We start from the raw sequence: 27,927 nt of genomic DNA, 5'->3' as shown, positions 1-27,927 counted from the left end.
TTAACTGACATGATCACCATAATTTTCTGATTGATGTATTCAATTGCTATTTATTACGAGTGTCCTTAACAAATTTAAATTCCAAAATCTTCAAACGGTTAAGATTAGCACTGATAAAAATATTAATTTCCATGAGTGGCTTAAACCTGAATGCAACTAGGTTAAAATTAAGTAGGTATGGCAGACTGTACCTTACTTCAAAATTTAAAACAATGTTGACAATAATGGTAAATAAAAAATTAGTGATGCCCAAGTGATAGAATTACATTACAAACAAAAGTAGGGGAGTTTTATACAAGCAGATGCAATCGGATTTCAAAATGCATAAAATCAAGAGAGAAGCGTAAAAAACAGCCATAACACATAAAATTAACCTGTAATCCTTAAAAATTGCCAAGTATACAAGCGTTGCTTTTTATTGTCAGGTTGCCCCAAGAATTGTAAAATCTTATCCGCAAAATCTCCCCAGATGGTTCAACTTTCCCCTGACCCTAGATGGTCAGATTGGACATTTTCTGCACCTGTGGTAAGAACCTTAAACTGTTTTACAACTGCTTTGAAATTAGTTGCATTTAAATCGGATTCATATACGAACAAGTGCTAAAGGCAAGCAAAAGAGGAGATGCAACATTTCATATCTATTTTATTGAATTATCAGATACAGCAACTTCCTTGATTGTTATCAGACCCTAAAATGAAAACAAAAGAGAGTTTTCAATGAAAATATGGACTAATTCTTAGCTAAGAAAGAAATTAGGAGATAAACTTACTTTTTAACGACTTGTACCACATCCTCATCATTCAAAACATGATCTTTTCCTACTTTTTGAGGGTTATGCTTTACAGATGAGCCCCAAACTAGTGCACTGCAAAACATATTATGCCAATGAACGTAAAATAAAAATAAAGCTAAAATGATTCCCTGATGCAAAAAAAAAAAAAAAAAAAATGTAAAATACACTGTTCAAAAAAAAATTGAAGGATATTGTGGTAATTCCATTTTAATAGGTGTATCAGTTGTTGTACTCAACAGCCTACAAAAACTCCAAATATTTTAGACCGTTGTTTCACAGCATGAATTTAATAAAGAACATTGACTCATACTACAAAATGCAATTAAGTTATAAGCTTTTTTGAAACAATATTTAAATAACTTTTGGCTCAGTAACAGACATATCTTACGAGATACTACGTCCATTACTGAGCAAAGTGAGCATGATTTAAGTATTGTTCCTGAAAATCTTTGAACTTGAATGACAAGGACCTAACAACTGGGATCATAATGACCGATTCATAAAATATGACAAAACATTTTTTTAAATGTGAACGGCAATTGTTAATTATGCCAAACAAAATTTTAAAAAATACCTTTTTGTGTTACTTATGAACACAAAATTATACTATTAACGCTTTATTTTTTTGCCGTCTCTATATAGTGAGTTAAAGCATGTTGTATCCGCGCTTCTCTCCTAAAACAATAATAATAGTTATGATAAAAATGTTTTAGAAAAAAAACTCAATATGAATTTTAAATTAAACAAGCAACGATAAATTTAAAATTTTTTTAAAAAACCCCGACTGAGTTGCAACTGTAAAATCAAGAGGGAAAATTGAAAATCCTTTTAAAAGCCTTATATTATTAAAAATCAATGACAAGTATTTTATTTGCTATTAAATAGAAACTGGCAACAGATAAAAAATTTAAATCAAATCGTTTTATTGCCTTGTCGGCCAACAATGAATTCGGTGATCAATCGCGTGAATATAGGCTTAGCCGTTATTAAAATCTGCTTTAAAAAAACATAATTCGAATTCTATGAAGCATGGAAGTTCCAAACACATTCCATCAGACGTGGAAAAAAATTCTTTATTTTGTGTATCAAAATTAAAAATTTTTAACTATGTTTTCACTGCAAAAATCGCAAAATACCTTTTAGAGGTTTTAAACTAATATCTTCATTAATTAATGTCATCCAAAGATGCAACCTAGCTAAGAACACTCTCAATCAACTCTCCTTTCAATTTTTTTTTTCCAAAATCAGTCCATTTATTTAGGCATTAGAGTGCCACAGACAGACCACACAGACAAGTCAAACTTATAACGACCTTTCTTTGTGTCGAGGGTTAAAAACAAATGACACATAACTTTCCTCCCTTTCTGAACAACTATTCCTTTTTTTTTAAATCCGAGCATCAATTAATGCTTAATTGATAACTGTATGAGATATATCTTCATTAAGGGGGGCAAACCAGTTTAGGAAAAGTGTTTTTCATGAATTTTTTTAAGGATAGATATTCTTAAGGAATAATCAGAATTTGTTCTAACTTTTAATGAGAAACTTTTAAAAAGGATATTTTATTCAAGTTTTGAGAGTCATTTTTATCAAGAGAGTGCAGTTAGAAGCCACAGTCCATGGACGGTCGCCATCAGAGCTTGTTGTTGGTGGGCACTACCGAGAGAAGACAATTTTTATCTATAATCATAACATTTTTTTTCTTTTGTTAATATATTTCCTAAGAATGTGAACCTAATTGTGATCAAAAAAGTTCAAAACTGCATGTTTTTTGAGGTGTTTGATTACAATGTTCATTTTTTTCATCTTTTTTGCATTTTTTTTTTTACAAATATCATCCCACAGTTGGGTTCCTATACATAACAAATTAATAAAGAATATTTACACAAATTTTCAGAATGATTGGTCAATAAATTTGAGCTAGAATACCCATCAGTTGAAAAAAAAATGCTGTGAACGTTTTCGATTCTTCACAGTCACTTAAGTGCTCATAGCACCAGAATTAATTGGAATTTTGCATTGAAATTCTGGGAACATATTCTTGAATAGTTTTACTTATATATATATATATATATATATATATATATATATATATATATATATATATATTATGACATTTAAAAAAAAGTGGCTTTTGTTGACCCGCCTAAAAACTGGTTCCCCCCTTAAGTATTTATTTCAACCTGCTGTTCAACTCATCTAACATGGCCCTGAGTGGATGAAATGTTTTCTTTAAAGCCTCCAGCTTCAATTTATTTTCGTCTTTTTAAAATTTATTTTAATTATTTTTTGTTTTTGTAGATTTTCTTCTGTTTTCCCCTCTCCCTAGATAGTGCTGCTTCACAATAAAAAAGGTATTTCTTTATTTACATCAAAATTTTCTACTTGGTCTTTTACAGAGTCTTTTATTGCTCTAAAAGTAACTATGGTGTTCTAAGTCCGAAGTCATTGTTTGCTTTATTACAATTCTCTAGTTCATGAAAATGCTTTTTTCCATGGAAGTTTGACTGTGAGTTAAAAGTCAGAACCACCTTCACAAGTCTTAAGCAGTTTTACATTTACATTTTTTGTTTGATGATAAAATACCCGAAGAATGCTTATCCAGCATATTCTCATGAACATCTACAATCAACATCATCAATATATCCAAGCTATTCACCAGAACATGTGTGCGTCCACTGGTCAAAACAATACATCACGAGTCACAATAGCAAACAATTGCAGTATTAGATTATTGTAATAAAGTGTGAAATTTGGAAAACAGAATTCTTGGGTATCAAAAATATAGGATGTTTTCTTGAAATAATGAATTTATAGAAAATATAGGGTGACTTAAATCCCTGTAACATATTTGGAGTCTTTGTAAGGTGTTTTTGCAACAACTGAAACGTCCATTACCATGAAATTTTCCGTTGAAGTTCCTTATTGATATACGACAGATGAAGAGTATTTATGGCTGGCATTTGATCCTTAAATACGAAATAAAGTGTACACAATTTTTTGGAAGTAAAGCAAAAATTTTTAATTTTTTTACAGAAAATAGCATTTTTATAGTTGATATGGTTTTCCTCTTATAACTTCAATGTAAAAGACCTTGTAGATTGGAGTCTTGTAGTTTATTAATGACAGACTGGGGCTCAATGTAGCCAAAACATTTGTAATACAGTTCTAAAAAATATCATCTGAAGATTAGTTGAAGTTGAATGGGTTTAAAGAAAGCATTTTATCAACTAAATGCCAAGATGGATGAGGGGAACATCAAATTGAAATCAGTACTTAAATCAAGATTGTTTTTAAGGGATGGGTTTTTAGGGTTCAAACCGCTCTGAAATTTAGGAAACCATTTCAAAACTTACTTTTTATCCTTTTTTTTCTCTTTTTTGTTGCAATAATTATTCTGTTTAGTTTATTATTGCATTTTTTTTTCAATTTTATTTGAAAAATAAAAATCTTACTGAAAAATTATTCGAAACTCAGTGCTGTATCTGCAGTATTTATTTTTATTGTTATTATAGTGAAAATCATTAGTTTCAAAACTATACATGGTTTTTCTTCAGGTTTTGAAAATTTAACAGAATGCGAAATTCTTTAAATTTGCAGGCCAAAATCTATATTTACTACATTAAAAAATTTTTATTAGAAAAAATGAATTTTAGAAGAATTTTATATACAGTCGAGCCTCCATATATTGAACTTCCACATATCAAAATTTTCTATGTATCGAAATCCCAGCAAATTCCATGTTCCATTACATAAAAAAATTGCTTCTACATATCGAAAAAATTTGAGGCATTCGAAGATTTTTTTTCCACTTTAGATTGTTTGTCTCATGAAAAATGAAGGTTAGGGGAGAAAATTATAAAGGTTGCTACGAAACTCATAAGAAATATGGAGTTGAGGGGTGTGCAGATTGGTCGTTGTTCAGTTCTGGAGTTCTTAAATTCCCTCAAGTGTATTTCAAATCCAAGTTGTAACCAGTAACACTGTAAAATCAGTTTCAAGTTATCTCTTTTGTCTGTTGATTATCATTCCTAGTCTTTTCAGCTTCAGCAAAAATCATTGAAGTTAAGTAGATAGATTATTTATTTTTCTGTTGATTACATTGTCAAGACGAAAATCCCTTAATGTTGCGGATCAAGTTGATTTGCCGAAGAATGAACATGTTTGAAGGCGCAAAAATGTAATTTCTGTTCATGTTTTAATTATTAACTTACATTTAATCCAATGCTCATATAAATTAGAAATTGGGTTTCATACACGAAAATTAGCTTTAATTTTTATGGTTTAGGAGGTTTTTATGATAAAATAAGATTGTTTCCATGTATCGAAATTCTTGTATATCGATTTTTTTTCCGGCAATTTGCTACTTCGATGTATTGAGGTCCAACTGTACTTCGAATGCCCATATATGAGTACATGCATCTTTTCTTTTGAGTTATTAAAAAGACTGCAATTGTTTAATAGGGGTACAAGGAAGTTATGTACTATACAGCGCACATACCAGATTTCTTTTCTTCATTAAATATATCGTCGCCTCAGATTAACAGTAGGATATCTTACTGTTATTCATGGGATTACACGTCTTGCTGTTGCTCTGAGGCGACGATATGTCATCTTTTATATTTGCTTTAAAAATTCATATTGTAATAATTATCAATATAATGCATAAATGAAAGCAAATGAAATCCATTGAACCATAACAAACTTTCATTAGTCTCAAAATTAAAATTGGACTTGTAAATTTGAATTGTAAATGGCTGTAGCATATTATATGCTTGTACTTTTTTTATTAATTGTAAAATCTGTCTTGAACAGTATTCAAATTTTTACAACTACTCGGTATTGGCCGAGTATCTGATCAAAATCTGGCTGAGTACCGAGTAGTTACCGAGTACTCGGTACGTCTCTACAAGAAATGTATTATGTAAAACCCTCCCAGCAACATAAGTCTGGTTACGGCTCTGACTTAAATATAAATGCATGACTCATATTGTCACCAATTACATATCAATTGATGCTGGAAAAGGAATGGAGCCGACTATGGCAACGTGAGGAGGCAGAGAAAGAGAGCTCATTAGGAGATGAATGAGGGTTCTTAATAAAACAGGTGAGAAGTCGGGGAGTCATACTTAATCACCATTAGTGTAACTTACTTTTAAAAAAAAGATTTGGATGCATAACAAACAATTTAGTACATTTTATTTTAAATAGAGCAGCAATTTCACCGATTTATGCCATGCGTTTTTTTACACAAAAAAAAGGGAGAACTTTTTTGTACTAGTTAATTATATATTGCAATTAATAACAAAACTGACAAACGAAAAAAGCAGAGGGTTAAAGATAACTTTAAATTTCAGCAATGCACTGAACGTTTCAAAACGTAACTTAAACTCATTTCAATAAATAATGGAAAGTACAAAACTGACGTTTTGCAGTTTGATTCCCTATGAACTTATTTGCTGTAAAAAAAATTTGTTTAATTTGAACCAGATCTAATGTGAAAAGCATACTCCATTTCTTTAAATAAAAAAAAAAAAAAATAGAACCAAGCGAAGTGTAATAGAGAGCAACAGAGGCGAATCATTTTTCTGCGATAACTTTGTTAGACAAAAATCAGATCTTTTATTAGAAATAACTATTTGCATATCTTTCTTCTATTACTTGATAAAAAAATTTTTATTCAGATTTTCATTTTATGACATGGTGCTTCCGATTTATTTTGCATTAATAAACAAAATTCTTGACTCACTTTTTCGTGTTGCTCTCTATCTAGTAAAATATAAGGTATTTTTTCAACAGCACAAATAGTATCATTAAACATTAATGCCTTTAGAAGCATAAAAGTTATGCATGCCATTTCAAAGGAGGAAATTTCCTTAAAAAAGAGCAACATGAATATGACTTAAGCAATACTTAACATAAGCATAGTGTCAAATGAAGTAAGGTATCACACATATGGAAAAACAATATCCATTAATTTGACAAAATATATATAAAGGGTTTACTTATTTTATGCAAAAAAATGAAATGCAGTATAAAGGTGTGATAATTTTATCGTTGTCATTTAACTCGTTCGGGACGAACGACGCGTCTTTGCGTCAGCGCTAGGTGGTTCTTCAGAGACGAAAAATGCAGCCGTGCGTTTCAGTAAGTAGGACGCAGTCGGCCTAACGACGCCATTTTGCGTTTTGGATTTGGAACGAAATGTTTACTATTAGATGGCCTTACTTATCCATGTTCCATTCAAATGATTGCTCTCCTGCATTAGTATTTCTCTATCTGAAGTCAGAATGGGGTCTGTCAAGTGTCTGATTTATTGGATTTCGAGAAAGAAAATATAAACATGTGCTCGCAAGTGAGAAGGGAAACGTATACTCATTTTGAAGTGGCTCTTTCTAGTTTTGGTTCCATTTATAATGGGATTGGAGGGGAGAAAGAAAGAGGAGGCAAAGAATTTAGACTGAGATGTATCATTTGCTTGAAGCAGAATAAAAGACTTAACACTACCTATGAGTGTAAAATGCACAATGCACATTGCTCAGTGCTTTGAAATTTTTCATGAGGCTTTAAAATATGAATTGTTACAATATTCTTCAAGTATTTCACAAAAATTAAGTGCAAATATTTTTCCTGTTTTGTGCAAAATATATTGTCTAATTTTAATAATCTTAGTTACAGTAAAAAACAATATATTTTATAGTTCATTAAATTTTTTTGTTATGATTGAAGTTATGACATACGTATTTTATCATATATTAAAAAATGGTTTCCTTTCTACGTGAAGTGTACGTTTTATTCATTATTATGTATGCGTACTTTCTGAAACTGCGTATTAGGCTTAGTGGGAGAAATTGCCCCGGCCTTTGCGCACAGTCCGCGTGTAACAGCTGCCATCCTGAGGGAGGCTATCTTCTGCGGACTGCCGTCCCGAACGGGTTAAAATTTTATTCACATTTTTAGGGGGGTTTTTTTAGTCAAAAAAAAAACTAAGCACTCTAGAAGTTCCTTAAGAATCAAAATAAAGTATCACCTGAAAATTGATTTCATTGATACTGGATAATGCCAAGTACTTAGTAAAATCTACCATACTACTCTTTGTACAATTTTAAGGATAAAAATACATTTTAGAAATTATAACATCTTTGAGGCTAAGAAAAATTTTTGCTGACACATAGTACCATAACATAGATTTGAGCGTGGTTTTCTTTATTATATTTTCAACCGATTAAAATAAACCAACTGTTTTGACCACTGTAGAAAATCAGTGCTTAAAATTTTTGATTGTTTGAATGTAAAAAGCATGAAATGTTTAGGAACTTGTTAGAAATTTAGAAGCTTTGATTAAGAGTTTTTTAAATTATTTATATTTATGAAAACCTAAATGTGTGGCATGACTGATTTTACTCTAAATTATACATATTAAAGAAAGTTATACATTATCAATAAGTAAAGATTAATAAATACATACTACTTGAATTCTTTCATTATTGTTCTGTGCAATTTATTACAGAAATCTTCAACTGTACTTTTATCATGACAGAGAATAACTGGTGATTCATAATCCGGCAATTGCCCTTTCGGTTTGGTATAACTGTAACAAAAGGAAAACAGTAATTTCAAGCAAACATTAAATATCAAGATGTTTACATTAATAAATAGCAATCCCTCTACTGTAATAAACATTGAAGTGTGGCATTTATTTCTGTAATAACTTCTCATACACTATTTTTAGCTAAAAGTTTACTTCAGATATTATTAAGGATTTATTGGACTACTTCCTTAATGTCACTTGATTTCTTTTTATAAAAAAGCTTTATTTTCAACTCGGTCAGGTGAAAAATCTGGTATCAGATTGGTGAATTGAATGCAACTTTGTCTACCTGACAAGGCAAATGAAGTCAACCCGATAAAAGAAGAAAGTCCTATTTAAGGGTAATTTTTCAATGAAAATAAAATAAGGCTCTCTCAATTGGCGGAACAACCCCCATTGCTGTATATTTGATTTTTCTAAACGGTACTGTCAATCGAGATGACTTTAATAGATACGTGGTGAATTTGGCCACTTTTCAAATATTAAAAATTTCTGCAGCTTGAAAACTTTCTTTTTACCTTTAGGTAGAAAAAGAACCATGTTGAATGAAAGGTGTATCCCTTATGTTTGCTGTCAAACTTCAGAGATGATACAGACAAAAATTTGAAAAGTCGGTAAATTATGCCAGCATATGGCTAAGTAACTTTATTTTGAGCTTAAAACTTGCTTTCCCCATGTACATACACTATACCGGCCATTAAAATTGCTATACCAAGAAGGAGTTGTCAGAATGAAACAAAATTTTGCCCATATGATGGCAACATTGACACTAGAAAATGATTACAAAATGAAAGCAAAGTGATCATTTATTACTGGAAAAATCTCACATGAATGGAGGTTTAAGTACCCTGTTGTGCCACCTCTAGCTGGAATGTAAGAGTCGATACGGTCAACCATTGAGGTACGGCAGTTTCGTACGATGTCTTACGTCCTCTCGTACCACAGTTACTGTAAATGCGCCACTAATTCGATCAAACTTACACACTGTCCCAAGTGATCCCAGATATGCTCGATTTGTGACAAATCAGTGTATCGCGCAGACCAGAGAAAGTGATAATGTGGAAGAGGAAGTCTCTTGACACCCTTGCCGAGTGTGACCGAGCATTGTCATGTTAAAAAATGGCCCCTGGGAGCCACGTCGTGAGTGCTAACACATGCGTATGAGTATGATCGAATGAGTGGATAGTTTACAGCAATTGTGGTATGAGATGATGTAGAATACCGCAGGAGACTGCTATGCCTCAATGCCCAATTGTATCGCTTCCTACATCGTACATTCACACGAGAGGTGACTTAACAGGGTACTTAAACCTCCATTCCTTTGAGATTTTTCCAACTATAAATGATCAATTTGCTTTCATTTTGTAATCACTTTCAATCAATATATTCAATCAATTAAATATCAATTTTGCTATCACGTGTGCAAAATTTAGCTTCATTCTGGCAATTTCTTCTTGGTGTAGCAATTTTAATGGCCAGTAGTGTATAAAAACCCAGTTAATGGCAAATTTTGTTAATGACCCATAGATTTTTGAGCAAAAATAAAATTTCATTGCTAAAATATCATTTTTGGTGCAGTTTGGACATAAACAAGATTTTTGAACTTTTTTTTAGCATGATATAATAAAGAATTAAATTCGAGCATACTTTCAACTCATGCAGTTACCTTCATTTTGCAGCATTTTTTTTTTTTTTACTGCAAATTAAGCATACTAAGCTGCCTAAGAGTACTGCTCTATAACAGTAATGTTGGTAGGGAAATAGAAAAGGTCATAATCATCTCATGAAAAGTTATGAAGATATTACACTAGTTATAGGTATACTTTGCTTTTATTCCTGCTGTAGGAGTCCCTGAACTTTCAGTAATTAAAATATTTTGACACATAACTATTAGCAAAGAATCATAACTGTTCTCATAATATGCCTTACATTGAAAATAACACAGGCCTGCAATGAAGCAAAATACAAGAGAAGTAATGACAGAACTTTCTGTATTTCTTGGTGCAGATTTCAGGAAAAATAATGAAAAAATTCTATTATGTCACATTTTCTTTAAATTCAATTTTACACCAATTTTCATGCACATTTACTGTAAAAAAATTTCAGCATTGAATTTTTCCTCCTTTACATGATCATTTTTCTTTAGAGGTGAAACCTACAGAACACCCCTCTGTGATACCTCCACGATGCTTTACAGTAACAAGTGGGAACTTCATCACAAAAACTACTTAAGAGCTGCTTTTCTCATCTCCTTTCATGAAACTTGGCTTTGAGTTTTAAAGACGTTGTGAAAACTTGCCAGATGACTTTTGATACATATGCAGCGAATAAAGTATTCTTCAAAATTAATTATATGAGAAGCATTGCACACAACGTAAGCCAAATCTATTTCGTGTATTTTGGCCTAAAATTTGTGACCAGGATAACACATGGGGTTTTATCAAGTCTGTTTGCAGTGTCTCCTCAATGATCTGGCTTTCAAGAAAGAAGACTGCATTACAATTTAGATTACTATGAAAAGGAGGAAACCAAAAAAAAAACCACTGCACTGATTGTAACTTTTCCTCTTGCTATTTTTGTCGGTATAACTGCAAAATTCAATCTCTTAGCCTGATAACATTCCATCTGTCATACTCCCCATTCCTCATTCATCTAATGTACCTGCCTTTGCATTCAATTGGATTACTGATCATCCCTTTAGTCTTCAGAATTGGAAAGTTCAGAAATTGCAGGTTCTGATATCGAATATAATCCAACAAAAGACAATCCCCCAGCCCTTCTCTTAAGTTAAACCTAATGATCATACTAACAAAAATAGTATTGTATTAAATATATATATAACTAAGCAGTTGGTCATAGCTAAACCAAAAGATGGCGATTGTTTCAAATACCTGTGTAGAAAGTTTCCTGGTTTATTTACAGATAAGCTAAAAGAGGGAATCTGTGTTAGTCCAAAAATCCAGAAGCTTACGAAACATAAGGAATTAGAGACTAACATGACAAAAAGGGAAAAGAAGCTGAGGTTGCCTTCAGTAATTTTCTGGGTAATTACAAGGATCATAAGAATGAAAGAACAGCAATGAATGTGGACTTTTTCCCAGAAAATTTAGGCTCAGTCACTGAACCACAGTTTGAAAGGTTCCAACAAGACAGCAAAGATATGGAGTGAAATTACAAAGGAAGATGGGGCAAATGTAAAGAGAAACCTTTTTTGTTCTGTTCTGTTTAACGTTTGTTTTGAACTTTCATGCACACTATTTGATCCTCTTTGGCCAACAGTCCTTTTTTTATTTTTGTTACAGCTTAATAAAATCAGATTAAAATAGTGCGTTGTTGATTTCCTATCGGAAACTGCATCATAGGTCGATATAAAAAGTTTAAACACTTTGCGTTTGTCTCTCAACCAGAGGCGGGTTGTGCATTCTGGCAACAGTGGTTTTAATTCATTTGAACCAAGCAGAAATAACTTGATTGCTGAAAATAAATGAACATCTCCAAGAATAGATAGTTTAAGTTAATCATCACACCAAATACCATAAAGATCACCAAAAACTGATTTATATTTTTTTCAAAAACTTAAATTTTGCAGACTTTACTAAAAGTATGGAATCAAAATGCTTTTAACAAAAAGTTTTTTTCCTTCCATATTTTAATGTAAAACCACCAGTAGCTGGAATCCACATTAAAAGTTGCCACTTTTAAGAACAAATAAACAAGGGAAATTATAAAATGGTGCTTAAATTTGCAATGCTTATCCCATTTTAGCTGATCATTTGGTGCCTGCATGTCTCGTTATTTTTTTTAATTTTTTTTTTAACTAATGTCAACTACCCCCACTGTTGGTTTTACATTAATTTCAATATTTAAAACATTTTATGTTTTGAAAATTTTCAATTCATATGCTAAATTGCCTTGTAATATAATCAGAAATTCAACCACCACTCACTATTAAATAGACCTTACATTCGTATCAATTTCAGGTATTCCCATGCTTTTTCCAGTAAGTCATCAAAATTCCACTTATGATGAGCTGAGATGGGGACAGTATGGGGTATTTGGTAGATAATGTCTAATTCCTAGGGAGAAAAGATTAATAAGATACAATCAACATACATTAGAGGAAGAACAAAATATTAATTATGCAATCAAAAGACACAATACAATTTGGAGAAACATACAAATCTTGGGAAAGGTAATAGCCAGGTTTATAAATGTCAAATCTGCCCTTGCGGCTTTTTTGACTAGCACTTGGGGGACCTCTTTGAAGTCAAATTTGTAAAAAATAGACAAATTTTCAGCTGTTCATCTCAAACAAACTTCAAGTTTTTCAAAAAAAAAAAAAGTTTTTTCCATTGTAATTCTTTTTTCATAATAAATTCAAAATTAATAGTGATTTCTTTCCCTTATTCTTAGGAATAAAATACATGAAAAAATAATTATGGTCATAATTTTTAAACAAAAAGTTGATTTTTGGCGACGAATATAAAATTAAAAAAAAATTTTGCAATGCTTTTCTGTCACACACCAAATTTTGTCAGAAAATATCTTGTATACTTCCCTACATTTAGGTTTTTTTTTTTTTTTTTTTCAAATTTTTTGAAGTGGCAGAAAACAAAAAAATAAATAAATAAATAAAAAATAAAAGTAATTCTTTTTTCATAATTTAGCGTTTAAACAAATTTGAATCTTTTTTATTGCAAAGAATTCATAAAAAAATTTTAAACCAAAATATAATCTAGCCAGAGAAAAAACGAAGAAAACCTGAGACATATCCTGCAAAAAGTTGTTAGGAATAAATTGAAACAAATGATGCAATCAATGGATGCAATCAGCTTTTGCTAGTGAATGTCAATCTTGTGCTACTGCATTCAGATAGTTTAAAGAATTTTTCTGAGGTCAGAATAGTAGTGCCTTTGTGCTTATCTTGTCATGTGTTCCTTCAGACCAAATTTTATTAAAATCGGAAATGAGGTCTAAAACTTGCATTATTAAATTGATCTGATGTGGAATTACTCAACTGTGCTTAAGCAACAAAATATTATCAAGAAAGGAGGAAAGAAAAATACTCTTGACAGCAAAATTGTTGGATAAGAAGTAGCAGAGATGTGATTCTTTATTCTTAAGGCGCATAAAATTTATACAATACGAAAATGCTAAGCCAGCATATAATTAATATCTTAAAGGAAAAAACATTTTGTACTAAAAGCAATAAAAACATAAAAAGCAAAAGTTCAACATGTTTTAGTGAGTAGTCTAGACGCTCTTAAAATTACCATTCATGGGGGGGGGGGGGATTTTCTTTGGAAGGAATGACAAAAATAACCTGATTATGAAGGCTGAAAAGTAACTTTTTTTTTCAAAGGAAAAAAAAGTTACAAATTTGAAAAGTTTAAAAAGTATACATATTTTTCATAGCAAACAAAGAATATCATAAAAGAAAATTCAGTATTTTTTGAAACATTTAATTTAAAAAATTTATTTGAAATTATGAAGCTTTCAAAAAACTTACAGGGGAGAAGTGTGTATAATCTTTTTCACATAAAAAAGATTCAAATGCGGAGTATACACTTGAATTTATACTTGAACAAAATATTGATAATTTGAATTTATTATTAACCTGCTATTTGAATCAACTGAACAGTAACTATACAAGGGGCAAAACTAATTTGGCAGCATTGTGTGGCTGCAAAAATCATGACTACACCATTATGCACAGTGCCAGTTTAGCTATGCCCCAACTATACTGTTGTGCTAAGCCTCAGAGTTTGAATTTTTTTTAAAATCAAAATTGAGTTATTGTCACCAGGAGAAATAGATTTTTTAAACTAAAAAAAAAAAAAAAAAAAAGGAACTAAAATCAAGTGTGCGGAGGCATAAAACTTGAAAAGCATTTTTTTCATTTTGAGCACAGCTTTACAGTTCAGCACGACGTTTGTGTTTAGAATGGCAGTATAGATAGACGCTGCTGTTATTTTACAAAATATAAAGCATGTAAATAACGCCATGTGCCAAAAGCTGGGTATGACCTTCTTATGGACTTATTAGTCTGTTATAGTCAATAACTATGCTGGAAACAGATGTTCTCTCACTGAAACTAAGATTATGAACAACTGACAGCTAAAATGAATTCTGTACACCAGCAAGAGTCTGCAAGCAGTATTGCCAGATAGGGGGAATTTCCCCATTTTGGGGAAATCTGGTGCTCTCTGGGGCAATTTTGAGGAAATGGGTTTTGAGGGGAATTCTTTGGGGAAAATTTTTTTTCTTGGGAAAAACCTGGGGGGAAAAAATCTCGGGAATTTTTTTTTTCGTATTTAAATTAGCGCTTTGACACCTGGTAGTTACATTGTTTGTATCAAACAGCGTTGGTTTAGCTTTGCTCAACTTTTTTATGAAATTCGTATTATGTGGAATATTATGCTACGGAATTCGCATTAATAGTTCTGCGTGCGTAACTAGTTGATATGTGAAATAGGCAAAAATAAGTGTGATGAAGAATGTTCTTAGATAAATATATACAAAAATCGTAGTTTAAATGTACTAAAGAAGCAGAGTAGTAAATGCGAGTAGAAAAAAATATTTGGTTATTTCTTATCTCTCGGTCAGCCGCTTGTATTTATGACTAGAGGCACCCGCACGGCTTTGCCAGTAGTAGAAAATTAAAAGGTATTTTGGTTCCCCTGTATATTTACAAATAACGCATGATGAATTTCTCGCCAATTGACTTGCCCACGTTATGGTTCCACATTATGATAGCTTGGTAATTTAGTCGTCCATCTTATGATAATTTTGCTCGGGAAAATGTTCTTAAAATTGGAATCGAAAAAGATCAAACTCGAATTTTCGAAAAATCGCTAAAAGGTGCACACTCCCATGCTACAAACTAATTCTTTGCGAAATTTCATGAAAATCAGTCAAATGGTCTAGGTGCTATGTGCGTCACAGAGATCCTGACAGAGAGAAATTGGAGAAATCTGGACTTGACCATCTGGCAACACTGTCTGCAAGCGACATTGCGGTTGAACTCGAAAATGAAGGTTAAGGCTTAGGTAATAAACAGGGTCATAAACCAGGCTGTCAGTATATTGCATGTAGTTCTGCATCAGCCCTGGTATAAGAGCAGTAACTTATTGTTCCTGTAAGTAACGTTTCATAGATTTTTTTAACAATTTTTATCACATCAGAGACAATAAAATTTTAAAAAAAAAAACTGACTGAGTCGCAACTGTAGAATCAAGAGGGAAAATTGAAAATCCTTTTAAAAGCCTTATATTATTAAAAATCAATGTCAAGTATTTTATTTGCTAAAGAAACTGGCAACAGATAAAAATTTAAATCAGTGCGTTTTATTTCCTTGTCGGCAAATAATGAATTCTGTTATCAATTTCATGAATAAAGACTTAGCATTTATTAAAATCTAATTTAAAAAACATAATTCAAATTCTATGAAACATGGAAGTTCCAAACACAGTCTATCAGATGCGGGGAAAAAAAAATCTCTTCATTTTGGTATTAAATTCAGGGTTCATACTCTATTTGGATGAAAAAATTCCATGACTTTTCCAAGACTTTTTCATGACTTCAATAAAAATTTTCATGACCTTGTTATAGCACCATTTAATATCTAACTTGCCAACTTTTAGAAATGAGCATTAGCAAAAACTTCTACATGACTGCCACTACTTTATTGAAGCACTTACTTGTAATGGGAAAAAAATATCAGTGTACACTTAAAAAACTAAACTATTTTTATTTGGCTTCATCATATAAGTTTAAGTAAAGTAAAATTGCAGTAAGTGGAATATAATGATGCGTAATTGTCTATTTTTTTTTATTTTTTATAAACAGCCAGAATGATAACCAATGGGACAAAGGTTAATGAGTCATCACTAAGTTTCAATAAATTTGCTTCAGAAGTTGTTTTTTAGTGTCAACAATGGCCTTTAATCATCCACATAACCTCACAGTATTTTCGTTTTTTAAAGTAAAGCCACATAGTTTAGTTTTTTTTTTTTTTTTTGTGTGTGTGTTTCTAAACCAGGTAATTATATTAAAAAAAACCCATACAGTAGTGAATAAATCTTCTGATTCAAAAGTACTTGTTTTGCTTACTTATTTGCACATTTTCAAATGCATATAAATTAACAAGTTCAGAAATTTCAACACATAATGTGTGATTCCCGACATTGAACGTAGCAGTGGGCCGCATGGATTAGTTTCGCAGACCATATGTTGGGCACTACTGTTTTAGAGTATTAGAATTCCCCCTTTTTCTATATTTTATCACCTGACTAAAGATCTTTATTTTCTAAAACCTTCAACAAATTAAAATAAACTCTGATAAATTTTATGCTTAAGTTATTACGAGTGAAGGAAACTAACTCGGATGCAATTGAATTGCGTCTTGAGAGTGGGCGTGGCCAAACCAAGAACTTGCAAGTTTGCTACTACAGAATATAAACGTAAAAATTGTTGAAAATAATAGTTAATTCAAAATGAATGATGCCCAAGCAGTAAAATCACATCACGAAAAAAGGCGAGTGGTTACGACAGAAGTGGATGCAATGAAATTTCAAAATTCAGATCCGATTTTTGGATCTTTCAATTTTTGACTTTTAACAACTTTTATGTGCTATACTATTAAATCACTTAAGATTTCTAACACTCTTTTAATTACTGTTACTTTCTCTTTGTCAAGGATATTTTTCCATGACTTGAGATAAATTTCCATGACTTTGAATGAAAATTTCAATTTTCCATGACTTTTCCAGGTCTGAAATTTGCTTATTTTTTTTCCATGACTTTCCAGGATTTCCATGACCCGTACGAACCCTGTAAATTTAAAAAATTTTTAACTATGTTTCACTGCAAAAATTGTTTTGCAATTTTTGCAGTAACCTTTTAAAGGTTTTTAATTAATATCTTCGTTAATTAGTGTCATCAAAAGACGTAATCTAGCTAAGAACACTCTTGATCTACTCTCCCTTTGAACATTTTTTAAAAAATGAATCCATCCTGTTAGGTGCTAGGGCAGAACCAGACTAACTAAAAGTGAGGCCCAAGGCCCACAATAATATTGAGGCCCCCTGAAGGCTATATTATTTTTAAAATATGTGTATTTTTTGTATAGATGTAATGCTATGGATAATTCATAAGTAATTTGGGCCCCTAAGGAAGAAGGGGCCCCAGGCCCAGTAGGCCTGTACGGTAATCAGGCCCTGTGCTAGGGTGATACAGACAGACATACAGGTTCACAGACACGTCAAACTTATAACCCCTTCCTTCGTGTGTCGGGGGGTTAAAAAAGAAATACTTACTTCGATAGATATTTGATCAATCTTATTTAAAACGTAAATGCAAGGTATATATATCCTGTTGCCTTCTATTACATCAATTAACTCATCTGAGGTACAATCACTCTTTAGCACTATGTCTGCATTATGTATCCTGTATTCAGAGAGGATCGTCTTGACAGTATCCAAGTCCAATTCTGACTGAGGAACCTAAAATAGGAATAATATGTATCAGCAGGATTCAAACAAAAGTATTTCTATCCTCCTTAAACAGACCTAGAAATGAAAATTGACAAATATATTACACGAAAGATGGGAATCTTTTGAAAACTATTTTTCATAAAATACAGGAAGCATTTAATCTTTTCAAAACACAATTGCTATTTAAGGATTAAGAACATGGTACTGTAATATTACGATATCTAATGCATAAAATGTACTAAAAATATAGATAGGCGTTTTTCATACTGTGCAACAGTAACACACACTGTAAGATAAAAATATAAAGTATCTGCACACACATAGCTAAAAAATATCTGAAGGAATGAAAATCAACAAGCAGTGGGTAGGTAAATTTTTTTGTAAAAAAACGCTTTTTGCTTTCTATCATGTATTCGTGAAAGCAACAATAAACATTTTTCATTCATTTATCTTCAAATGAATTTTGAAGGTAATCGTTGTTTAATATGGATATTACTAATTATTTTCAGCCAATGCACACACCTACAGCAAATGTATCTGCACAGCGTCCAATGTATCCGTGCATGGCGTGCACACATGCGTCTATTTTATCTAGCTATGGTGACACAGACAGAGGCACAGTGCTTAAACCCACCTTATTTCTCGTAATACAAAACTTAATTCAAAACTAAATCAATGGAGAATTTAAAACTATTCAAGTATCGTAAATCTTCCTATTGTTGGCAACATCTGATTTCAAACATTAGTAGTTTTCTAATATTAAATATTGTAACATAGAGGGTTTTGTTTAAAAAACATTTGTGCATTTACAAAGTAGTACTAATATGATATTAACACAAGAGAGAAACTGCCAACCTCTGTCAAAAGAATACAAAACTTAATTCAAAACTAAATCAATGGAGAATTTAAAACTGTTCAAGCATCGTAAATCTTCCTATTGGTAACATCTGATTTCACACATTAGTAGTTTTCTAGTATTAAATATTGTAACATAGACGGTTTTGTTTAAAAAACATTTGTGCATTTACAAAGTAGTACTAATACGATATTAACACAAGAGAGAAACTGCCAACCTCTGTCAAAAGAATACAAAACTTAATTCAAAACTAAATCAATGGAGAATTTAAAACTATTCAAGTATCGTAAATCTTCCTATTGTTGGCAACATCTGATTTCACACATTAGTAGTTTTCTAATATTAAATATTGTAACAGAGAGGGTTTTGTTTAAAAAACATTTGTGCATTTACAAAGTAGTACTAATATGATATTAACACAAGAGAGAAACTGCCAACCTCTGTCAAAAGAATACAAAACTTAATTCAAAACTAAATCAATGGAGAATTTAAAACTGTTCAAGCATCGTAAATCTTCCTATTGGTAACATCTGATTTCACACATTAGTAGTTTTCTAGTATTAAATATTGTAACATAGACGGTTTTGTTTAAAAAACATTTGTGCATTTACAAAGTAGTACTAATACGATATTAACACAAGAGAGAAACTGCCAACCCCTGTCAAAAGAATGATCACTGCATAAATCCACTTACAGGCATATCCTCCTGCAGCTATGCAATTTCTGTAGTTACACTAAGAATTATTAAAATTCAAACTAATTTGAAAACACGTGCACCAAACCGATTTGAAATATTTTGTCACCCATATATGCAAAAGGTTTTTTGAAAGATGTCTGTCCTGTTTATGTTTTGTCAGTCACAATATGGTAAGTGCTAAGGAGGACTAGCTGAAAAACTAGATTCCTTAAAGGTTCAAAATTAACTAAAAACAAATAAAATATATTTCAGTGTTGAAACATGATGCTTAAATCAACTTTAATACACTTAAAAAACAGGGTTTGTTGACCTAAATTAGCTTGATGTAAATCATAATTAACAACATGATTTAAATCAAAGTTTTTTTTTTTTTTTAAATCATTGATTTAAATAAAATTATTTCAATCAAGTGATTTTTTTAAAAAAAAATTATTGATTTAAAATTATATCTTACATAAAAATTATAACGTATTCATTTGTCTTAAAACTTCATCGAATATTTAGAGAACTTATCCTAATTTTAAAAATGGCTAGAGGCATACCGAGTAGCACTTTGGCCGAGTACCGAGTACTCGGCCTTTCACTACTCGGCCGAGTTACCAAGTACCAATTATGTTTTAAGAAGAACCACCGACACACATGTGATGAATTTTGAACTTATTGGAATAGTAGTATAGACCTCCTTGTCCATATAATAGTTTTTAAAACTAAATTCCTGCTGAAATTCAATTACGCATTATATAAACAATTTTGTTTGTGTCAAAAATTTTACAAAAAAATTATTTTTAAAATTAAAAATAAATAAATAAAAGGTATGATTAATCAAGTTGGAATTAAAACAAATTACCGTAAAATACCTCTAATGCGGTCACTAACAGGACAATTTTTTTTTGTCCCCAATAGAGAGGTGTTCGCAGGATAGGGGTTTAAAAATGCTATTTGCATTGGAACTGGGGCATTAAAAATTGTCAGCACAAGAGGGGTGTCCGTTAGGAGGGGTTTCACTGTATACTAATCAATTATAGTTTTAGTCCGCCAAACAAAAATAATTTTTTAATACAACAAATGTGCAGGAACACTGCAGACACATATTTCTGCCCCCCCCCCTTTACAAGGAATGTCTTTTTCAGTGCATAACATGTAAACTAAAGAATGTTAAGACATTCGACAAAAAAATCTGACTTTTGTCGGATGCCTTTAAATCCACGAGCTTCCATTTTGTGCATTGAAAAAGGAATTCCTTGTAACGCCAAAACAAATGTCTGCAGTGTTCCTGCACTGTACTTTTAATGTTGTTTTATTTCCTTTTATTTTTAAGCAAAGGTATTTTTATATTTTTTATAACTAATTTTTGTAAAAATCCATTTTTAATATAAAAATTCCATATTTTCTATACTTACCTTTTTTGCATAATTTTTAATAAATAAGTTTTATTAACTTTGGGGACATTTAAATAAAGAGTTATTCCACTGAAGCATTACTAACTTCATTATTCTTAAAATTTAAATTTGACTTATAAATTTTAATTGTAAATGATTGCAGAATATAATGCTTTCTCTTTTTTTTTTTATAAATTTTAGTACTGCTTTGGACAATATTCAATTTTTTGCAACTACTCGATATTGGCCGAGTATCTATCAGAATTTGGCCGAGTACTCGGTACGTCTCTAAGAATTGCTGAATGGATTCATCTATGGTATGAAACATATTATGTTTATAAATGTAAAGTAATTAAAATCTATACAATTTTTTGAAGATTAAAGAAAAATCAAAAGGATCTGAATTAAATTTTTAAAATCCGACTTTTTCGGTTTAAAAAAAATCAGAAACTCTGATTAAAAAAGTTAATTCTTTTAACTAATCTTCTTAACTAATTCTTTTAAAGTTTTAAAAGAATTAAAACTACAAAATCAAGTTATGTTGCAGCATTATTGCAAAGCAAATCATAGCACGACTTACCATCATTTGCAAATTAATGCCACCTTTATCTTTTTTTCGCAGTACCATCCCAGGTGGCTCTTTATTAAGTCTTATTCCAAACCCTTCCAGTTCATGCTCTATTAACCTTTTATGTACAAGGGGCTTGAGAACATCCAAAACTATAAATATTAAGCTGCATGTTCGAGCAACTACAGAAGAAAAAGATTTGTTATACGAAACTAATGTCAGAAATGATTATAGCAACAATGTTACTAATTCCAAATACATGAGCATACATTAAAAAGTAGAAAAGCATTAAATCAGCGGTTTCTGAACTTTCTACATCTGCACCCTACTTTTTAACAGACTTCAAAAAGGAGGCAGTTATCAGTTCATACCGTATGTATGTTTTTTTTTTTTTTTTTGTCCACTCACAGCGTCTCACCTAGTGAACCGATTTTGATTATTCTTTTTTTAATGGATAGGGGATAGCTCAACTTAGTTCCCATTACTTTGTTTCACCATATTTGTTCTTTAGACAAAAAGTTATGGGCAAAAAACAGTCAATTTCATGCAATTTCCCTATTAAATGATTAAATATGAAACCCATTGTTATAAAAGTTTGTTGCCATATAACAGTATCATTAATAGTAATTGTAATGATAATTTTGAATAAAGGCTTTTCTGAAACAAGCATCAAGTTTCTTCAGCGTCATTGCTCCATAGTGGAGGTAAACCTAACCTGGAAGCGAGGGGATGCAGTAATCAGGATCTGCTTAGCCTTCACAATACTACCAGGGTAAGTTTGCCTCAACTATACAGGATTTCATCACAAGCAACTTGTATTCTGTAAAATGCAAATTAGTTAGGGAAAACGGAATATTTAAATGGTTATAATTAAATTAACACACAAATTATGAATTCCAAGAGAGGAACAAAGATAAATTTTTAGTGCCAATCGCTTAAAGTTTAAGGCGTGCTTATAGTTTTCTTCCTTTTTTTTAGTATGAAGCATTTTTATGAAAAAAATATGGTGAAGTTTCGTGATGGTAATTTCTTACTTTACTGAAACATATTTACACTACATTTACACTTATATATATTTACACTAAAAAGAATGAAATAAAAAAATTTTGAAAAAATAAATAAACAGCACCGACTTCAAAATTGCTCTAAAAAAGAAAAATAATTTTATTCTTTAAACACTATCAATAATACTTTTAAACATAATTTTTGAAGTAGGCACAAAAACGATAAGATCAGTCACAGCCATAACTCAACTACAACTATAAATTTAACCACGTCCAGTTTCTTCACTACCACATACATTATGCATTGATGGCAGCATATTTGAGCAACAATATATATGTTTCGTTCCTAACTTTGGATGATTTTCTGAAAAAAATATGAACGGAGCATGGTTACATTGGATTTTACTTTTTGTTTTTGCGCCAACTTCAAAAATTATGTTTAAAAGTATTATCGATGGTGTTTAAAGAATAAAATTATTTTTCACTTTTTAGAGCAATTTTGAAGTTGGTTCTTTTTTTTTTTCAAAATTTTTTTTATCAAACATACTATTCTGATGTTACAATCAGGTTTCATACTCTATTTGGATGAAAAATTTTCAAGACTTTTCATGACTTCATAAAAATTTTCATAACCCTGTTACAGGAAGAGAGTAGTGCTATTTAGTGATTGCACTACCGGTATTTCGAGCTATTTTACAATTTCGTTTCACCGGTTTGGCTAAGGTAAAAAAGCGGTATTTTTGGTATTAGTGGGAAATAATAAATCGATTTTTAATTGATGAGTTTTCCATTCAATTAATTAACCACATTTAATTTAAATGTGCAATTCTTTTTCAATGAGACAGCACCAAACGGAATCTATTGATGTAAAATATTTGTTCTTGCTGAAATCAAGAATGTAAATCTGCTACTACAGAATGTGATACAAAAGAAGTGAAAATAATGGTGAATTCAAATTTAGTTACATCCAAGCAGTAAAATCATATTGCAAAAGAAGGCAGGTAGTTTTCTTCATAAGTCGGTGCAATGGGATTTAAAAATTCAGATTTGTTTTTGGGATTGTTCAATTTTCCAGGTTTAATATGCAATACTGCTTAATCATTCAAGATTTCTTATGCTCTTTTAGCTACTATTACTTTATCTTTGCCCAGGACATTTTTCCTTGATTTTTCTAGGTCCGAATTGTGCTATTTTTTTTTTCCATTACTTTCCAGGATTTCCATGATCTGTGCGAACCTGTACAATTTTTTTCATGGATTAGAAAAACAATACCACGTTTTATATTCCCCTAGCCTTGGATAGTTCCCTGAAAAGCTTTCGGGTAGAGCAGTGCGAGTCTCATTGAGTATCATGTTTTATATAAAGAAGTTTTTATATACCAAAACATAATTAATTATTATATTGTAATATAAGACTGACAAAAATCACAAAATCTCTTAGGAGACAGGAAAAACTTTTAGGTTCCAGACAAATTATTTTTCAGAGCTTATAGGAAAATTCAGTGCAATACGGCTCCTTTTTCTGAACAAGCTAGATACAGAGGTAACTTTTTATTCATCTGGGTCACCTTGTTCCAGGGATTTGTCGGACTTGAAATATGAATATCAATAGCTTACTTCATTTCACAAATTACACGAAATTACAGAAAAACATATATTTCTTTAAAATACATTATCAGTAAATCGTTAATACAGTAGAATACCTTTATAATGCCAACCTGCATAATGCAATTCTCTATAAACCGCACAACTTTGCAGAAGTAAACGATAGGTTTTGAAGTTCAAAAAATTATTCTGTTTTGCTTAGCAAACATAAAAATTGTTAGGCAAATTAAATTTTGAAACAGCTTTTCATCTTTCCATCTTAATTCAAAGATTTTAAATGAAAATTAGCAGTCACAGTAAACAGAAAACACCAGTAGGCTCTTGAAAATGCAGCTGTTATGCAAACCATGAAGCTAGCAGAAGTGCAGGATAATTCACTTTCTTTTAATTGTGAAACATATTTATCTGTGAAAGACTAATTGTAATATTAGTGCTTCAATAATCAATGCAGATAAAACTCATTCTGAAGTGCTAACATAGATATATCCTGATTATTAGTTTCAAAATTTTTGAAATGACCTTATGTAACGCAAAAACCTGTATAACGCAAAAGGTCTGGTCCCAAGGTGTGCCTTATAACGGTCTTCTACTGTACCTCATTAATGTGATAGGTGGAATTGCTTCTGAGAGCAAATTTTCTGGTTCGTTTGAAAAGATATTGCTGATCTTAGTGCAGATGCTCAAAGCTGAATGCCAGAGCAATAATGTTTTCCGATTCTTATTTCTTGATGCTGATTTAACTTTTTCTTTCCAAATTATGGTAACAGTTGTGTGCTCTACAGTAACACTATGCCTCCCTAAGGAGGCACAGAATTATTGTTCAATACCCTAACACGATTTATATAAATATAACTATTGATTGTGTAAACATTAGGACATTCAAGAAATAATGAGTACTAGTCGACTAAAAAACTGCAAAACATACCCGCAATGACTTGTCGACCACGTCCTTTACCATCTTTAGCTCCCTCAATGATACCTGGAAGATCTAAAAGCTGAACTTTAGCTCCTTTGTATTTAATAACACCCGGGACGGTGGTCAGAGTTGTGAATTCATAAGCTGCAACTTCAGAGAAGACACCGGCCAGTGTGTTCATCAGAGTAGATTTGCCCACGGAAGGAAAACCTATTTGATTGAAAATTAAGTTTAAAATAAAACCCTCTAAAAACAAGGAACATTATAAAATAAAATAAACAACTAAATATGTAACTTGAATGTTAAGTTTTACACTATGAAAATGCTGCATAAGCATCTTTTAATTTCTTTACCAGTCTGTAGAATTGTATATTAATGTATGCAATGCTTTGTTTACGATCAGTAGCATAACTATGGGGTGTAGCCCCCCTGGCAAACTAAAGAAGAACTCCAAAAAAATTTTTTTTTCCTTTTTAGGAACATTTTGATTAGTTGATTCCACAAATAGGAGAGGCAGAATTGTATTTTTTTTTCTTATTTTCTTTTTTAGAATTGTTTTCAATGATGCCCAATGTTCCGTCTCAGTAGATGTTATGTATGTGTCTCTAGCGCTTTTTTTTCTTTTGCGAGTTTTTTTTTCATATTTAAAGCATTTTTCAAATTTTATAATTAAAAAAACAGTATAATACAGTAATTTAATCAGTTGAAATGCCACCCCCCACCTGGTGAGAGCCACTCCTGCCAACCCCTTAGTTACGCTACTGCTTACCATGCCTATTCGAAGAAAGTTGAAGATTTTTCTGGAAAGTTTACAACAACACTGCTTCATAAAACAAACAAGCAAAGGTATAAACCAAACTGACTTTCAGCTGTTAATTTCTTTCAAAGAAATCAACAAGCATTATATTTATTTGGCTGTAGTAGTTATTTATTGCTTGCAGGAGCATCACACAAGTGCCGAGATCCCTTTAATTTAACTTTAAAAAATATTAAAATGGAAATATACTGCGTCATTTTGATTTGAGATCTGCTCTTTCATTAAACAATTTGCGAAAGATCCGTTTTGGTTTGATCGGGATTTTGTGCCAAGTCCATTTTGTTTGATCAGATTTTTGTAAAAGGTCCATTAATGGACCCTTCACAACCCCCGGCCAAATTTTCTCTGGCCAGACCCCTGGGTTGAGTTACAAAGAAGGGTGGTATCAAAGGTAAAATTATTATTAAAATCACAAAAATATATTAATATATTTTTTAAATACTGACCTACGAACCCGATTCTTGCATCGCCTGTTTTGGCAACATCAAACCCTTCACCAGGTCCTCCACCACCACCTTTTGGTGTCATCAGCTCTCGCCTTAATTTCGCCAATCGAGCTTTCAACAAACCTAAGTGACCCATGGTGGCTTTATTTCTCTGGGTACGAGCCATCTATGAAAAATTAAGAATGACATTGATTGTTCAACCTACAAGAACTTAAAAATAGTTATTGTAATTAAGTGCAAACTCACCTCAAATAGTGACCTTAGGTTTAATAGACATTATAGTGAATCCTGATCAGGGTTGGCAAGTTTCTGCCGAGGTGGTTAAAACCACCAGTTTCTGCCACATTTGTGGCAGAAACTGGCAAAAACTCAAAAAATGACATGAAAGAAATCTTTGATACCCAATAGGAATTTAGTACGGGAAAATAATGAAATGTTAGCCAAAGCACAATTTAATTACAATATCATTAAAAATCAAACATTATGTTTTTTGCAATCTGCAGCTGTCTCTAAGAAAAGGTGGATTAAAAATGTAAATGATTTCTTAATTTAATATGAATAGATGAGAAATAACAGAATACTCTCGCAACAGAAGAACTAGATGGCAATGCCATCAAGGATCAAGCAAAGATTCATGAAACTTTCATCAATTGTATATATTTTTTAAACTGGTCCACTATGTAGTAACTAAGGTGATTTTAAAACTTGACTGGAAAAATAAGTTCTGGGAAATAGGGTCAGTTTGTTTTGTAAAGCTGTGATATTAAGTATAAAATCGAGGATACTACTGGCAAGTAAAATTCTGGCATTTTCTTCTTGAACACATGATAATTTAATCCCAAGCATTTTAGATGACGTGTATAAGCTAGCAAATGACAACCAGTAACTGCCTGTTTAAATCTGTAACTTCTTTTTCTTAAGTGCCATTCAGATTCTCGTCCTTTTGATTAATCCAAATGTTACGAGTATCTGCAGTTAAATAGTTCTCTGAGGAATGGGATTCTAACTCAGTATTAAATTTGGTATAGTAACAATAAATCAAATTTTGAATAATGTATTACATACCTCAGCTTCAATAGCTGCTATTTTTTCAACAACTGACGCCATAATTGATAAAACCAGTAAAATGTGTTTCAAACTAACGGAGATGACCAACACACTATATAAAAAAAATACTAAAATTATTTAAATCACTATGGACAGGATCACACGTCAATAACAAGCATTAAAATGCAACTGCAAAAATCACATTTTTAGATTGTCTATGATTGGCTCAAGGAGTAGCCTCTCTGGATTGGCTGAAGGCATTTGGTAAATATTGTTGCCAAATTCTAGAAACTAGTTACGTTGCCGTTCAAAGGTTGCGTTCGACGAGCTCGACCGAGAGCGAACGGTTAGGAAATCACGTGACAGCTAATGATCACGTGCTCCAATCAACCAATCAACTGCTTAGAATGGTAACCGCTGCGGTAACCGGTTGGTTATAGACCGCCGCGGTTAGTAACGGGTTACTTACCGGTTGACCAGTGAGGTTCGTCGAACGCAACCAGAACGATTCGGTTAGTAACCAGTTACTTACCGGTCGATCGGTGAGTTTCGTCGAACGCAACCAATAATTAATGTCTTTTTTTTTTTTTTGCACATGTTGCGTAGTTCAAAATTGAACAAATTAAATTTGAATGAATTTGATGTAGGGTAGCTATAACCATTATTTGAAACATTTATATGCGTATCGACCACAAAGGTTGCGTTCGACGAGCA

The 27,927-nt window shown here is 31.6% G+C and overlaps 1 protein-coding gene across 1 annotated transcript; it reads right to left on the bottom strand.

Moving 5' to 3' along the window:
- Positions 1 to 625: 625 nt before the first annotated feature.
- Positions 626 to 27,424, bottom strand: LOC129225699 (GTP-binding protein 128up-like). The gene is made up of 9 exons (XM_054860175.1): positions 27,232 to 27,424; positions 26,167 to 26,332; positions 24,913 to 25,113; positions 21,392 to 21,561; positions 17,703 to 17,888; positions 12,349 to 12,461; positions 8,263 to 8,385; positions 771 to 866; positions 626 to 689 (listed from the first exon to the last, which is right to left on the bottom strand). Exons 1-9 carry the CDS (start codon positions 27,271 to 27,273, stop codon positions 683 to 685), a joined length of 1,104 nt encoding a protein of 367 aa, XP_054716150.1. The 5' UTR covers positions 27,274 to 27,424; the 3' UTR covers positions 626 to 682.
- Between the last annotated feature and the right edge of the window lie 503 nt (positions 27,425 to 27,927).

The sequence above is a fragment of the Uloborus diversus genome, chromosome 7, assembly GCF_026930045.1.
Source record: "Uloborus diversus isolate 005 chromosome 7, Udiv.v.3.1, whole genome shotgun sequence".
NCBI lineage: Eukaryota > Metazoa > Arthropoda > Arachnida > Araneae > Uloboridae > Uloborus > Uloborus diversus.
The sequence above is the reverse complement of the archived record's forward strand: the minus strand, read 5'-3'. Positions and strand labels throughout refer to the sequence as shown.